Source organism: Musca domestica, unplaced genomic scaffold, assembly GCF_030504385.1.
Source record: "Musca domestica strain aabys unplaced genomic scaffold, Musca_domestica.polishedcontigs.V.1.1 62, whole genome shotgun sequence".
NCBI lineage: Eukaryota > Metazoa > Arthropoda > Insecta > Diptera > Muscidae > Musca > Musca domestica.
The window spans coordinates 2094817-2107364 of record NW_026712369.1 but is presented as its reverse complement, the minus strand read 5'-3'; the positions used below and the strand labels follow the sequence as shown (position 1 = coordinate 2107364).

Here is a 12548-nt window from a genome sequence, read left to right as displayed (position 1 = left end):
AATATGCATTCGGCAATAATGATATTTGGTACTAGATATCTTATAGAACTCGGAAATATCTTTGCCAAATTTTATCGAGATCGGCTAAGATTTGGAGATATCTCTCATCTGTATCTTCAACCGATTCCGGGTTAATTGTGCACCAAATGACCAATATCTGTCCAAATGACCTGAATTTTGGCACATCCGACCGTATTCAGTCTAGAAGCAAGTACGTCAAATTTGGAGTAAATCGATTTAGATCGAGCTATAGCTCCCTTATATAAGTTATATCCGATTTAGGATTTTAGGCCCCTCACATGCGTAATATACATTCGGCAATAATAATATTTGGTACCAGATATCGGGTACAGCCTAGAAATATCTCTGGCAAATTTTATAGAGATTGGCTAAGATTTGGATATAGCTCCCGTATATATCCTTAATCCGATTTTAGCTCTATTCGGCTCCGGCCGATTTTTGACTTTTCCTTACTGGTTTATTTTATCTTCTAATTATTTAACTTTTTTTTCTTCCCCACTGTAGCCGCATTTAGGTAACATCGTACCAAGCAGAACAAACAACTCTGGGCTACAATAAATCCTCTCGGTTGTTTGTAGAACAACGCCAGAACACAACACTTGAAAATGAATAGTTTATGAAACAATAGGACACGGAAACAACAAAAACAAGGTATTCATTTAAGAGAGAGACTAGCGAACAGCGAAAAAATACATTACGTGAGAGCATCAAGTGGGCATCTGAAGAAAAAAAAAAAAAATAACCCGACATAAATCAAGTGGAAGCCACACGCAACTTCGCCCCCAACAACTGTTGCAAAAATGACTTCTAGAGATTATAACCTCTGTGTCCTGACATTGACAATTGTGGCATTGGTGGCGGGTCACAAGACAGCGGCAAATAGTGTCCTGCGCACCATACATGGGCAAGCACATCACCTGCATAGTTGCACCAAGGAGAAGCTCTTGGAGTTTCCCGACTTTAGTGTCATCACCGAGCTAAGTGTTCACAACTGTTATGTCCCCTCACTGGAGAATGCATTCTTTATACGCTTCTCTTCGCTGACCCATTTGGAAATTGTCGATAGCCAGTTATCCGAATTGGAGGATTATGCCTTGCATGGCCTAAGGCAATTACGTTCGCTATCCCTTGCCCACAACAACATAACCGAGGTCAAGTCATGGTCCAACGAACAAATGACAGCCCTGACCAGCTTGGATTTGAAAGGCAACAACATACGCTATTTAACTTTGAAGAGCTTCTTTCGCTACCCAAATCTGCAACGTTTACATTTGGCCGGAAATCTCCTCGATGATATCGATGATGGCATTTTCCGATGGATGCCGCATTTGAAGTATTTAAATTTGGGCCGCAATCGTTTGATCACTTTGGATAATCGCAATTTCCATGGTATGCATCGTCTGTCGTATTTGGCATTGCATTTTAATGAGATACGAGAAATTGAATCGGCCTCATTCGATACGAATTCACATTTGAGGACGCTACGTTTGGAGGGGAATTATTTAAGGGATTTGGATTTTCTGAAAGTTAAAAGTCTAACGCGTTTGCAGCACTTGAATTTGTCTTTTAATCTTCTGGACACCTTGGATGGGTTTGTCTTCTCGAAGGAATTTGAGGTGGTAACACTGGATTTGTCTCACAATCAGCTGGAGGAAATTACCGAGGATGTATTTCACGGCCTCGAGGCTTTGGAGGTGAGTAAGACATCTATTCAGGACATAAGGGGAAAATCCAGCAGATGATAAAAATAGAGTTAAAAAAGAAGTCCTGTTTATCGGCGCTTTAAAAGTTTACATCGCGAAGTAACCTAAATAGAGGGGAGAAGTTCCCCCCCCCCCCTCTTAAACATTTTCGAAAGGGGATTACTCGGAATCCGTGTATTTTAGGTACATAATGTCTTCGGCAATATTTCAGATAAAATTAGTAAAGAAAGTCTTAAAGTCGGGCGGGCCGACTTTATGATACCCTACACCACTTTGCTAATTTAGTAGAGCTCCGGGAGCTCTTGGGAGAATTCAATCGTACACCCTATGACTATAATTATAATTTAAAGTTCAAAAGACTAAATATGCCGAAGCATTTGTATCTTTTAAATTCGGACTTGTATTGCCCATTTGGTTCACAATTTGAAATCGGATAAAGATATATATGAGAGCTATATCTAAATCTGAACCGATCTCGATAAAATTTGGCAAATATATTTCAGAGCTATATTTGATATATTTCCCCAAATATCGTTGTTACAGAGTGCATATTACGGCGGCGGTGGACAAAAATAACAAATCGGATGAATAATATATATGGGAGCTATAGCTATATCTGAACCGATCTTCACCAAATTTGACATACTAGCTTCTAGACTCAATTAGGTCATATGTGCCGAATTCCATCCCATTTGGACAAATATTAGACATTTGGTGGACAATAAAAGGTAAATCGGACGAAGTTATATATGGGAGATATAATCAAATCCGAACTGATCTCAATAAAATTTAGCAAAGATATTTCTGAGCTGTATTTGATATATTTCCCTGAATATTGTTGTTACGGAGTGCATATTACGGCTGTGGGTAACAAATACGACAAATCGGATAAACAGTATATATGGGAGCTATAGCTATATCTGAACCGATCTTCACCAAATTTGACACACTAGCTTCTAGACCCAATTCTGTCGTATGTGTCAAATTTCATCCCATTTGGACAAATATTAGACGTTTGATGCACAATAAAAGGTAAATCGGACGAAGTTATATATGGAAGCTATATCCAATTCGGAACCTATCTCGATAAAATTTGGCAAAGATAATTCTGAGCTGTATTTGATATATTTCCCTGAATATCGTTGTTACGGAGTGCATATTACGGCTGTGGGTAGCAAATATAACAAATCGGATGAACACTATATATGGGAGCTATAGCTATATCTGAACCGATCTTCACCAAATTTGGCATACTACCTTCTAGACTCAATTCGGTCGTAAGTGCCAAATTTCATCCCATTTGGACCAATATTAGACGATTGGTGCAGAATAAAAGGTAAATCGGACGAAGTTATATATGGGAGATATTCGAAATCTGAACCGATCTCGATAAAATTTGGCAAAGATATTTCTGAGCTGTATTTGCTCCATTTCCCCAAATATTGCTATTACAGAGTGCATATTACGGCTGCGGAGGACAAAAATAACAAATCGGATGAACAATATATATGGGAGCTATAGCTATATCTGAACCGATTTCCATCAAATTTGGTATACTTATTTTCAGGCCTAATTTGGTTGTATGTGCAAAATTCCATATTATTCGGGCTGATATTACACGTTTGGTGCAGAATAAAAAGTAAATCGGACGAAGTTATATATGGGAGATATATCCAAATTTTGACCGATTATCTCCAATTTCAATAGGGTTCGTCCTTGGGCCAAACAAATGATTTGTGCAAAATTTCATCTGGATCGGGTAATAAATGCGAACTGTACTTTGTTTACAAAAATATATGGACAGACGGACGGACAGACGGACTGACATGCATAAATCGACTCAGAATGTGATTCTATGCAGATCATCAAGAGGAACTATGGGTCTATCTCGTTTCCTTTTGCCTGTTACAAACAAATGAAGAAAGACATAATACCCTGACCACCTTGTGGTGTAGGGTACAAATACAGGGAATATATAGATTTGCGAGGACCCTTGCAATAACTAGTAAAATCTGTGAGTCTCATTGTATAACTGCTGTACCAAAAGTTGGACATACAGTGAGTCTGAGTTAGAAGTATCCACTTGAGTTTTTTATGCCCTCAGGAAGGGGGGAGGGGCTATATGCCCCATTTAAATAACGATTAGACCCCAGGTCTTTTTGGACCAAATCCGTTTCAAGACATTTGGAGTCGATCTAGCGATGATCATCCGTCTGTCTGTCTGGCTGGCTGGTGTGCACGATAACTCTCGAAGGCAGTATCCGATTTGGTCCAAACTTGGTACATCGTAATATTATTGTCAAACTTAGATCGAGTTCGGTGATGGACAATATCGGCCCACTCCTTCTGGCACCTCCCCCACAAAATGTCAAAATTTTCAAACAAAATAGTTTATTGCACAGAAAGATAAAGGATAATCCGATTTTGCTCCAAATTTGAGAACCCTAACATTTTCATCAGTGCTAGGTCAGTTGCGAAAATATACAATAGCGGTCCACTCCATTAAGTACCTCCCCCACAAAGAGTCAAAGTTTTGAATAATTACAACTCTTATAAAATGTGATGTAAGAGTCCGATTGTCTTCATATTTCACACAACCTAATATTTTTATGTACCCAAAATCTGGTATTAAGACGGAATACATCGGTCCACTCCTTCTGGTACCTCCAACACAAAGGGTCAACAGTTTGAATAATCATAACTTAAGGCTGGTGATATACATTTATCGGAAAAACCGACTTGTTTTTCCCCTGCGAGTCAGGGAGCTGTACAAAAGCCTTTAAACCATTAACTGCGAATTTAAAGCCTACTTAGGTTCTAGGTTGTCTCTCTCCACGTTTCGTTCGGTGGTCTAAAAGTTTCAACAAAAAATCTGTAATTTGATAATTCAGATTACCATTAATAGAATCATTCCTTGCAGAACATTTCCAATATACGTCCACCATTTGATATAGCCTCCACGTAGCAGTATCTCCTGATTTGTAGTACTTTTAAGGTTTCAGATATGTTTTCCAAAAAAAAAAAAAATAAATAAATAAATAAATAAAAATTTGTTGGTTTTAAGAAATGAAAAATGTTCACTCCTCATCTCTCGATGGCGCCAGGTCATTGACCCTTTCAGCAATAACTTTTGGGTTTTCGAAATCGATAATATTGCTTGTTGACGTAGCCACCGAGTTTGGACTCAAATATTAATACCCTCCACCATTTTGAAGGAACTTGAAATATTTAAAAAAAATCCATAGAAAACGTGTAAAAAGGCTCTAAGTTCGTCCGGGCCGAACTACCCTCCACAATTTGGTAAAAATTTAACAATTTTCAAAAAAATAAAATTCGTTAAAAATTCTGTTAAAATCTTGAAAATACCTAATTTAGCCGTATATTAGAGTCTATACGACGACGTGGACCTGCATAGGCAACTTTTGTCAAAAGCTATTACAATATTCAAATGCGAAACTTTAAAAAAAATCGGTTTATAATGCAGTTAAAATCATCAAAATACCGAATACAGGGAGTTACAATCGGGGTCATAAAAGGAGGACCTGAAGGCTGTAGATTCCATTACGAACTTCAAATACGAAATTTGAAACAATTCCGGCAAATAATGCCGCTAAAATCATCTAAATACCGAATATCGGGGGGTACCGTTATATGGGGACTATACGAGACGTGGATCTGCACAGACAATTTTCTGTCTTAGGCTGTAGTATCCATTACGAACTTCAAATACGAAATTTGAAACCATCCCGCTAAATAATGTCGCTAAAATCATTAAAATACCGAATATCAGGAGGTAAAGTTATATGGAGACTATATGAAGATGGGGACCTGCATAGACAATATCCTGTCATAGGCTGTAGAATTCATCAAGAGCTCCAAATACCAAATTAGAAATAGTTCCGGTAAATAATGTCTCTAAAATCATCAAAATACCCAATATCGGGAGGTACCGATATATTGGTGCTATACGAAGACGTGGACCTGCACACACAATTTTCTGTCATAGGCTGTAGTATTCATCAAGAGCTCCAAATACCAAATTAGAAATAGTTCCGGTAAATAATGTCGCTAAAATCATCAATATACCGAATATCGGTAGGAGCTGTTATATGAGGCCTATACGAAGACGGGGACCTGCACAGATAATTTTTGCCTAAGCTGTAGTATTCATTACGAACTTCAAATACAAAATTTGAAACCATTCCGGTAAATCATGTCGCTTAAATCATCAAAATACCGAATATCGAGAGGTACCGTTATATGGGGGCTATACGAAGACGTGAACCCACATGGCCCATTTCCTGTTTTAGGCTTTAGGATCCATTACGAACTTCAAATAAGAAAAGTTGAAACCATTCCGGTAAATCATGTCGCTTAAATCATCAAAATACCGAATATCGAGAGGTACTGATATATGGGGCCTATACGAAGACGTGGACCTGCACATACAATTATCTGTCATAGGCTGTAGTATTTATTACGAACTTCAAATACCAAATTTGAAACGATTCTGGTGAAAAATATTCATAAAATCGTTAAAGTACCGAATATCGGGAGATACCTTTATATGAGGCTATACGAAGACGTGGACCTGCACACACATTTTTTGTCATAGGCTGTAGTATCCATTATGAACTTCAAATATTAAATTTGAAACGGCCAAAACGTGCATCTTCGAAGTTTTAGACCCTGGGTCTCCTTGGACAAAATCCGCTTCACGATATTTAGAGTCGATCTTTTTTTGTCATAGACTGTAGTATCCATTATAAACTTCAAATACGAAATTTGAAACAATTCCGGTAAATAATGTCGCTAAAATCATCAAAATACCGAATATCGGGAGGTACCGTTATACCGAAGAAGACATGGACCTGAACGGAATGTGTATATAAGTTAATATAAATTCCTGGCTTTTAGGTAAGATGTAGACTCTTGACGTCTTCCGGGACCTACAGTAGAATTGTATGACAAATAATTTTGTAGAATATTTTGACTTGCTAGGATCCCGTTTAAAGGGCAATTTATGCATTTTTTTAAAAAAGGACCAAAAAGACTCCTTTGTTGGCTCGTATGGGGGTTAAAATTTTCAACCGAAATATTCCCTGTGTTTTTATCTGCAATATTTCCAAAGGTACTATATGCCTAAAATGTATGGATACCACGATATCTTAATTCGAAAATTTCCAAAAGTTCTGGAAGCGGGGGGGAACTTGCCCCTCTATTTAGGTTATTTTGGGCTGTAAACTTTCAAAACGCCAATGTCTTCTTTTCTTAGCTCTTTAACAATCTCCTGATATTTCCCTGTAATTTTGTCGCACAGTGTAATTTAATTGCGTATCCCTTTCCTCCCCTTTCTTTCCAGCGTCTGAATATCAGCTACAACCTGCTGGAAAATGTTCCCTCACAAATATTCCAGGATCAGAGTAGCCTGGAATATTTAGAGATGAGTCATAATAAAATCTCTCATTTACCACCGGATGTTTTCAATGCCACACGCCAGCTGCAGTACATAGATTTATCGTACAATCTGATGAGTGACATAAATGCCAGCATTTTCAATGGCTTGTCATTTTTGCGCGATTTGGATTTATCCCATAATCAATTGTCCCGCGATGAATTCATAGAAATGCTAGCCGAAATTCCACTGCACAATGAGTTGCAATTGAATTTGACAGCAAATCATTTTCGGCTACTGAATATTACGGCTTTGTTAAATTTCGGACACGTCGAGTTGGCCGGTAATTGGTGGAGCTGTAAATGGTTGGTCCAAGAGATGATGCGCATGCCGAAGAGTATTAATTTTGGTCAAACCTATGCTGTGCATACGGAATGGAGTCTTTCGCTGCTGGAGACGAATGGCATCGATTGCTACGATGAGGATAGGAAGCGGAGTATTGTCATTTTGGATACATCGAAATTGTGGGAGCAGCGAATGGAATTGATCACCAGTGAGGTAAGTTTTATGGGAGATCGAGTGGTATTTGGGAAGACCTTTTTAAGGTCTAAATAAAATATTTTGAAAGTTATTCTTCCTTCAGTGGAAGAAATTTTGAAATGATTTTGAGAATTCCAATGAAAACTGTCTATGCAGGTCCACGTCTTCGTATAGCCTCCATATAACGGTACCTCCCGATATTCGGTATTTTGATGATGTTAGCGACAATATTCACCGGAATTGTTTCAAATTTGGTATTTGAAGTTCTTAATGGATATTACAGCCTATGACGGAAAATTGTCTGTGCAGGTCCACGCCTCCGTATAGCCCTCATATAACTGCCGATATTCGGTATTTTGACGATTTTAGCGACATTATTCACAGGAATTGTTTGAAATTAGGTATTTGTAGTTCGTAATGGATAGTGCAGCTTGTGGCAGAAAATTGTCCGTGCAGATCCACGTCTTCGCAGAGACCCCATATAATGGCACCTCCCTATATTCGGTATTTTATTTTAGCTACATTATTCACCGGAATTGTTTTAAATTTGGCACTTGAAGTTCGTAATGGGAACTACAGCCTAAGACAGAAAATTGTCCGTGCAGGTTCACGCCTTCATATGGCCTCCATATAACGGTACCTCCCGATATGCGGTATTTTGCTAATTTTTCCTAAATTATTCACCGGAATTGTTTCAAACTTGGTATTTGAAGTTCGCAATGGATACTATAGCCTGTGACAATAAATTGCGTGTGCAGGTCCACTTCGCATAGGCCCCATACATCAGTACCTCCCTATATTCGGTATTTTGATGATTTTAGGGACATTATTCACCGGAATTGTTTCATATTTGGTATCTGAAATTCTTAATGGATATTACAGCCTATGACAGAAAATTGTCTGTGCAGGTCCACGCCTTCGTATAGTCACCATATATCTGTATCTTCCGATATTTGGTATGTTGATGATTTTAGAGAATTATTAACCGGAATTGTTTCAAATTTGGTATTTCAAGTTCGTTATGGATGCTACAGCCTATGACAGAAAATAGTCTGTGCAGGTCCACGTCTTCGCATAGCCCTCATATAACGGTACCTCCCTATATTCGGTATTTTGACCATTTTAGCTACTTTATTCACCGGAATTGTTACAAATTTCGTATTTGAAGTTCGCAATAGATGGTACAACCTATGACGGAAAATTTCCTCTGCAGGTCCACGTATTCATATAGCCCCCATATAACGGCACCTTCCGATATTCGATATTTTGATGACTTTAGCGACATTATTCGCCGGAATTGCTTCAAATTTGGCATTTGAAGTTCGTAATGAATACTACAACCTATGACAGAAAATTGTCTGTGTTGGTCCACGCCTTCATATAGCCCCCATATAACAGTACCTCCCGATATTCGGTATTTTGATGATTTTAGCTAAATTATTCACCGGAATTGTTTCAAATTTGGTATTTGAAGTTCGCAATAGATACTACAGCCTATGACAGAAAATTGTCTGTGCAGGTCCACGTCTTCCCATAGGTTCCATACATCAGTACCCCCCAATATTCCGTATTTTGATGATTTTAGCGCCATTATTCACCGGAATTGTTTCAAATTTGGTATTTGAAATTTCTAGTAGATACTACAGCCTATGACAGAAAATTGTATGTGCAGGTCCACGTCTTCGTATAGCCCCCAAATATCAGTACCTCCCTATATTCGGTATTTTGTTGATTTTAGCGGCATTATTCACCGGAATTCTTTCAAATTTGGTATTTGTTGTTCGTAGTGGATACTAAAGCCTATGACAGAAAATTGTCTTTGCAGGTCCACATTTTCGTATAGTCCCCATGTAACGGTACCTCCCGATATTCGGTATTTTGATGATTGCAGCGACACTATTCACCTGCATTGTTTGAAATTTGGTATTTGATGTTCGTAATGGACACTACAGCCTATGACAGAAAATTGTCTGTGCAGGTCCACGTCTTCGCATAGCCCCCATATAACAGTACCTTCCGATATTCGGTATTTTGATGATTTTAGCGACATTATTAACCGGAATAGTTTCAAATTTGGTACCTGAAGTTCGTAATGGATTCTACAGCCTATGAAAGAAAAGTTCTTATGCTGGTCGAGGTCTTCGTATAGCCCCCATACAACGGTACCTTCCGATATTTGGTCTTTTGAGGATTTTAGCGCATTATTCGACGGATTTTTTTAAGTTTCGCATTTGAATATTGTAACGGCTTATAACAAACGTTACCTTAGAAGGTCCACGTCTTCGTATAGACCCCAATATAACGGCTATGTTCGATATTTTTAAGATTTTAACCGAAATTTTAACGGATTTTATTTTTTTGAAAATTTCAAATTTAGTTCCAAAGTTCGGCCAGGCCGAACTTATTGCTTTTTTTATTTGTTTCTAATTTCTTGATATCTTTTCCTAGCACCCCACCCCCTTGGAAACCCATCCATCGCCACCCCCTCTATTCTGGCCCAAGATACGCATGGATAAATTCGACTCTCGCTCTGTGGTCATATGGATGCTCATTGCCATTGCCTTGGCTTTTTCGGCTCTGAGAATTGCCCGAAAATTGGTCGATCGCAAAGAGAGGCTTTCCAAACTGAAAAAGGCAAAGGTAATGGATTTCCAAATCTTTAAAAAAATAAATCTGAAAAACCCACTAATTTAAATTTTTTCTTCGTTCTGACAGGACAAATTACAGAAAAACGAACCCAAGTTGCCAACGTTGGAAGAAGCCGAAACAGATAGTCTCACCGATACAGATGGCAAGGCCCCAGCGAAAGCAAATCATCGATCGTAGCTGAGTTGAAAGAAAAAATAATTTAAATTTTTATTTAAATTAGGATTAAATTTGAATGTTGATGTATTCCCTCCCTTTCGTTGGTGTTTGAATGTAAACGACATTTTTTTTTTGCGAAAACGAATGTGACCCACAATTTTTTGGAAATTACGTAAACAATAAAAAATATATTTTATATGGAATATATTTAATTATTTTAATTGTTTCTTTTTTTGATTTTAATAAATATTTTTTTTTGTAGAAAGAAAGGTCACATTATTTTTGGAATGTAAACCGGTTTCAGGTCCACTTAATTTATTTAAGAAGCTACAAAACTTTGGCACCCTCAAGTACTTTGTCTTATCTTACCAAGCTCAGTTTTGTTAAAAGTGTCTGTCCAACGGGTCTTGAAAGAAGTGCGGCGAATAATCAACAAAGTATCTGTAGTAAGAATTAAATATCCGAAATTTAATCCGGGAAAGAATAACCGAGGAGTTTTTGAAGAAGATGTTTTAAAGGCCATATTCCTGGCCATATCCTTTTTTCAAAGACTTCCTATAATTTTTTTAAATAAAGTATTTTTATACCCTACACCTCATAGTGGTAAGGGTATTATGTCTTTGTGCATTTGCCTGTAATATGGAGAAGAAAGCGAGATAGGTCCATTCTTACTTTTGAGAATCTTCATAGAATCACTTTCTGAGTCGAGTTATGCACGTCAGTTTATGTATTCTTGTGAAAAAATGCAGGTCTCATTTATTATCCGAGTGAGATGAAATTCTCCAAGCAATATTTTTTTTTTGGCCCAAGGACGAACCCTTTGAAATTGGTGATAATCGGATAAGATTTAGATATAGCTCCCATATATAACTTCAACCGATTTCGGGTTAATTGTGAACTAAATGCCTAATTTCAGCCCAAATGGATTGAATTTTGCCAAATCCAACCGAATTCAGTCTAGAAGCAAGTACATCAAATTTGGAGAAAATCGGTTGGAATATAGCTATGGATCCCATTTATATATTTCATCCGATCTGGGGTTTAAAGTCCCTCACATTCGTAATATGCATCCGACAACAATGATATTTGGTACCAGATATCTTATAGAGCTCGGAAATACCTTTGCTAAATTTCATCAACATCGGTTCAAATTTAAATATAGCCCCATATATATCATCAACCGATTTCGGGTTAATTGTCCACCAAGTGGCCAATATCAGTCCAAATGATCTGAATTTTGGCACATCCAATTGAAATCAGTCTAGAAGCAAGTACATTAAATTTGGAGAAAATCGGTTCATATATAGCTATAGCTCTTATATATATATGTTTCATCCGATTTGGTGTTTAAGTCCCTCATATTCGTAATATGCATTCGACAACAATGATATTTGGTTCCAAATATCTTATAAAGTTCGGAAATACCTCTGCCAAATTTTATCGAGAAAGACCAAGATTTGGATATGGCTCCAATAGTATAGTGGTATAGCATTAGGTATAATATAGTCGGCCCCGTCCGACTTTTGACTTTTCTTTACTGTAATCTTAAATTTGTGAGAAAAAGTTGGTTGAAAAAGGTCGGTATCCGTACCATGATTCCGGAAAAGTAGCTTTTAGTTGGTGGACGGACCCGAAAGTCCGGGTTCAAGATCCAAGATAGACCCGGACCTGCTAAGCCGATATGGTATAATTTGAAAGTCAATTGAAGTACCTATCCATTGATTTGTTGTGGATTTTGTTGACTCCCAGAATGGGACCTTCTTCGACATTTGGGATTTTTTCAAAAAAAAATCCTGGTACAAAAAATCAAAAATTTTGATACAATTCCCAAACCATATTAAATGATTTTTCAAAAAATTGTCTTTCAAGGAATACTAATGGCTCGTAGATTTTAAAAATATTTTTTCAAGGACTATTACTGTTTAGAAAAGTTTTGAAAATATATAAATTGCTGGAATATGAAGAGCTTGTGGACTAATTTTAATAATAATTTTTTTTGGACAATCAAAAATTCCAGAATTCTTAGAAATATTTTGTCAAGGAGGAAAACAGGAGAAGGATTTATTTTCTAATATTTTTCAAGC

General features: G+C 37.4%; 1 protein-coding gene across 1 annotated transcript; it reads left to right on the top strand.

Annotated features, from left to right (window-relative positions):
• Positions 1-529: 529 nt before the first annotated feature.
• LOC101896875 (insulin-like growth factor-binding protein complex acid labile subunit) lies at positions 530-10603 on the top strand. The gene is made up of 4 exons (XM_005182296.4): positions 530-1715; positions 7087-7677; positions 10108-10299; positions 10375-10603. The coding sequence occupies exons 1-4, from the start codon at positions 822-824 to the stop codon at positions 10483-10485; spliced, it is 1788 nt and encodes a 595-aa protein (XP_005182353.1). The 5' UTR covers positions 530-821; the 3' UTR covers positions 10486-10603.
• Positions 10604-12548: the final 1945 nt, after the last annotated feature.

What these genes read in the sequence shown, in the direction of transcription:
- LOC101896875 (XM_005182296.4), top strand. Translation starts at nt 822, where the DNA reads ATGACTTCTAGAGATTATAACCTCTGTGTCCTGACATTGACAATTGTG. An exon ending in ACGGCCTCGAGGCTTTGGAG is followed by an intron (nt 1,716 to 7,086) that starts GTGAGTAAGACA and finishes CTTTCTTTCCAG; the next exon opens with CGTCTGAATATCAGCTACAA. An exon ending in TGGAATTGATCACCAGTGAG is followed by an intron (nt 7,678 to 10,107) that starts GTAAGTTTTATG and finishes ATCTTTTCCTAG; the next exon opens with CACCCCACCCCCTTGGAAAC.